The sequence below is a fragment of the Buceros rhinoceros genome, unplaced genomic scaffold, assembly GCF_000710305.1.
Source record: "Buceros rhinoceros silvestris isolate BGI_N320 unplaced genomic scaffold, ASM71030v1 scaffold30575, whole genome shotgun sequence".
NCBI classification, from domain to species: domain Eukaryota; kingdom Metazoa; phylum Chordata; class Aves; order Bucerotiformes; family Bucerotidae; genus Buceros; species Buceros rhinoceros.
In genome coordinates, this window is record NW_010415149.1 from 8,346 (window position 1) to 12,115 (window position 3,770).

At 48.6% G+C, this 3,770-nt stretch overlaps 1 protein-coding gene across 1 annotated transcript in view; it reads right to left on the reverse strand.

Moving 5' to 3' along the window:
• Window positions 1-470: 470 nt before the first annotated feature.
• The window catches only part of MOB3C (MOB kinase activator 3C), a 14,477-nt gene continuing 11,177 nt past the window's right edge, over window positions 471-3,770 (reverse strand). Inside the window, exon 3 of the mRNA XM_010137316.1 lies at window positions 471-500. Coding sequence (XP_010135618.1) covers window positions 471-500 — 30 coding nt within the window. The remainder of the gene's footprint in view (window positions 501-3,770) is intronic.

The following is a 3,770-nucleotide window of genomic DNA, read 5'->3' on the forward strand; positions in this document are numbered from 1 at the left end:
GAACCCACCACATGTGGGAAAGGTAACAGGCAGTACTCCGTGCCAAGGCCACACCTACTCATAGGGCAGGAATCATTGATAAAACATTTGGAGATCAGCGTAGCTGAGGACAAAACAAGAGGGAAGGTAGCTCAAAGCTCAGACGTGGAATTGAGTCTTAGAAACCAGAGTGTGCAAAAGTCAACCAAACTTGTCTCGTTCTCCAGTAGGTTGTTGGCTTTCTGAGACAAGAACCATATGACAGGGAGTGGGATCTATTAAAAAAACCAAAAAAAACCAACAAAAAAAAAGCTGTCCAGAGATGCTTGGCAAACTTAGAATTTGGCCCTGGCCTGAAGAGGCTCTTTTGCAGGTGTTCATAGTTGAGTTGAAATGCCCAGAGCAAGTCCTTGGCGTGAGATCTCCTACCACAGGGTGTCTTGTCCCATCGGACTCCAAATGAACCAGCTGAGTTCACCTGCCAAAATGCTTCAGTGGCAAATTCGTTCTGTCATTTCTTTCTGCATTGAAAGGGGAGAGAAAAGAAAGAAACAGTAAGTGCAAAAGACAGATTTTAGCAGGATTATGTGTCAGGCACTTTGGTAGGTGTCCAAAAACAATCCAGGGAAGCAACCGTGGGAGTCTCAGGGAGTGTTTCTCTATTTCCCATGCTAGCCTTCCTGGGAACCTCTCTGCCTCAGCAGCTCCCTCCTGGCATCCTACTCAGTCCCTGTGACACAAGATTATTTTGGCCGTGCCCTAGCTTTGAGAGCAGTCCAAGGAGAGAGCTTTGGCTGAGATGTTGAAAGATGCAGGTGCTTTTCCAGACTCAGCCCCTGAGCAGCCACATAAGGCAGTGCCACTCTCAGAGCAACTGCCTAGGGAGACAGTACACAGAGCTGCTCCCAGCTCTCACTCCGGGAGGTGACAACAGCTCACCCAAAGGACCTGTGGTTTTGTCCAGGATCCCACGGTCACAAATCCCAGAATGCAAATGAACGCTGATAACAGAGGGCCACAGGAACGCTCCCATGAGAGTGAGCTCTGTTTATGCTCACCGACTGTTTTCTTTAGCCAGGATGGTGTCGTGCCAGCTACGTTAAGAGGATGCCCAGCTCTTCTGGCTGGTGGAAGATGGTGTTTGTCCTTGCATTAAGGAGCTCAGCTAATTGCTTACAAATCATGTACATTGCTGCAGCGAGGAAAGTCTGCGATTCCCTCTGGCTTACCAGGTTCATGTCTTGTGCATCTTCGTGTGCACACAGACCCCCCCTGACACACCCCAGGGAAAGGTTTGCACATTAAAATGTACTCCCAACATAGAGCTGGAGTAGGACTGGTCTGTGGAGAAGGAAGGATGCAACTCTGAAAAAAGAAGAACTAGGAAAGTAGGATGACCCTTGAGTAACCCTGTAGAAGGCCCGTTAGTGATAAAACCAAGGGGGGCAGAAGCTGCACTTGCAGCACCTCAGTGCTGAGAGCTCTGTTTTCAAAATCCATTGTGGGGGGGGAGCGGTAAAGAGAGGGCTTCTCTGTAAGTAACAGGAAAAATCACTCAAGAGCCAAACCCTGCCATCAAATGAAAAAACAATCCTCTGCCAAAAAAATCACTTTGCAGACAGGAAGTGTTTGCAAACATCTCGGAAGGAGAAAGAGGGGGGTGAGAAGACTGTGAACAACCTCTTGCAACAGCATCCAGCCCACCCCACTAGCACAGCCCCATGCACAAAAGCAGCTTTGAACAGGATGGGTTGAGGCACCCAGAGAACTGCCAAGCTGCCTACGAGATCCTCAGGCTGGCCCCAAATGTCCAAGGCATTCATCATGCCCTGAAAATCCCCACAGCTCTGGACCTCTGCCAGCGCTGCTGCCCAGCGCCATGACCCGCTCTTGTCAAGGAAGCAAGTGCACGGCTTCCCTCTGCTCCCGTATTTCTTGATTTGTTAAGAGGGTGAATCTCTGCTTTTCACTAGTTCTGCTCGTACAAAGGATCTATCTCATTCTCAGCTCCCAAGATTTGCTGCTAAGAAATCATGTCCCAAAGAAGCTTCACAAAAGGAAAACGGTGGCAGCAAAGGGAGATTCGGCCAGAGACAAGCTTAGAAATCAGTAACTCCTCCACCCCACAATCCCTGTAATTTCTCTAAGGTATTTGGGACTAACAGGACATTTTCTGGCTGGGGAGGTGCTGCTTTTTCTTTCTTATCTTTCCTAAGTCTGAAAATTGGGTTTCTTCAGTACAAAGCCCACATCTGGAAATCTCCAACCATAGTACAGCACCCAGACCTGCTGTCCTGCTCCAGGTGTGCTCCCTCCACATGCTTGGTGGCCTTCCATAATGACATGCAGGGAACAGGCACCTCTGCTGGTGGGAGTCTCCTCTGTCACAGGATTCATGTGGACTATGCCTGGCCACCTAAATGCAAGGTTAGGACAGTTGTCTGGGCTCATGAGGCGGTCAAGAGATACTGAACTTCTCAAGGACAGTTCTTCTTGAAAAAATTAAACCCTGCAGTCTTAGCCTAAAATGAAGGCAGATGCAACGCACTGTCTGTCTTTGCTTAAGTGTTAAACCAGCTGATGAATCATGCAGGACTTAAAAATACTTAGGAGCAGGGCATCAGCCCAGTGAGAAGGGAAATGAGCAAAGCAAATCACTGGTGCTTTCCCCTGGGTTGGGGAGAGTAATTAGCCACAGGAAAGTGTACTGAGGTCAAGTGTAAAGTGCTGCAGGGTTTGGATGTTACTACTTGTGCATCTTCACAACTGCTGCTGAAGCAAAACCAAACAGAGTGACCCCATACACTTCACAGCACAGTGAACCGGAGCGACACCAGGCTCCTGGGGGCTCACTGGAAAGCCCCTGGGAGCTCATTACTGCTTTCGCTGCCTGCAGCAGAGAGAAATGCTGTTGGAAGCTACTGGATCAATCCTAACCCGTGCAGACTTTGGGACTGATGGCAGTGTCAAGCTGTAGCCTCCCTGGGCTAGCAGCCTGGCCAGAAGGACCACTTTCAGTTTTTGAAAGCTGTTCCTAAGCTGCAGCACAGCAACTTGTCCCTCCCTCCTCAACTCAGCATTGCACATTGGCCACAGCCAATGCAATGACTCAGGACACTCATATACACCTACAGCAAGTCATTGCTTGAGGGAAGGAAGTCTCCCGTGTGGTTGGGTCTGCTTGGGGCCTGGATGCCAAGCAATAGGCAGCACACCAAGAAATGAGACACAGATAGACCAGAGGTGTCTCACTTCCTCGTAGTTCAACCCCGGTTGCATCACATGAGAAAATCTGTTCATCTCAGATTCATCCAGACCCATAAATCATCTCATGTTGCATGGGAGTCACTGTCACCGAAAGGCTATTTAGCAATGTCAGCTTCTGCTTTGGTTATTAGGTGCTAATTATTTACATTAGCAAGAATCAGTCAAAGATGACAGCATTATGGGCCATATATCAATGCTAAAGAAGTTTGTCATGAGGAGCGGTGGTGAGGAAGACAATAGAGGACAGAGTGACGCTGAGCTGCCATTTTCTGGAGCTGGAGTTGTGATAATATAGGTCACAATCAAACTCTGCGAAAAAATTAATGTAGATGCTGTTGTCATTCATGTTTCCCCCAACTAGATCATCATCTCTCCATCTCCCAAATCACGATCAGAGCAGACAAGCAGCAAATTAAGACAAATGAAAGCAGAGGAGGAGTAGAGCACTTAGCACTCAGAGGCAGGGACATGCCCCCCCTGCCATCCCCAGATACTCCTAAACAGGCAGCTCATGCTGGGACCTC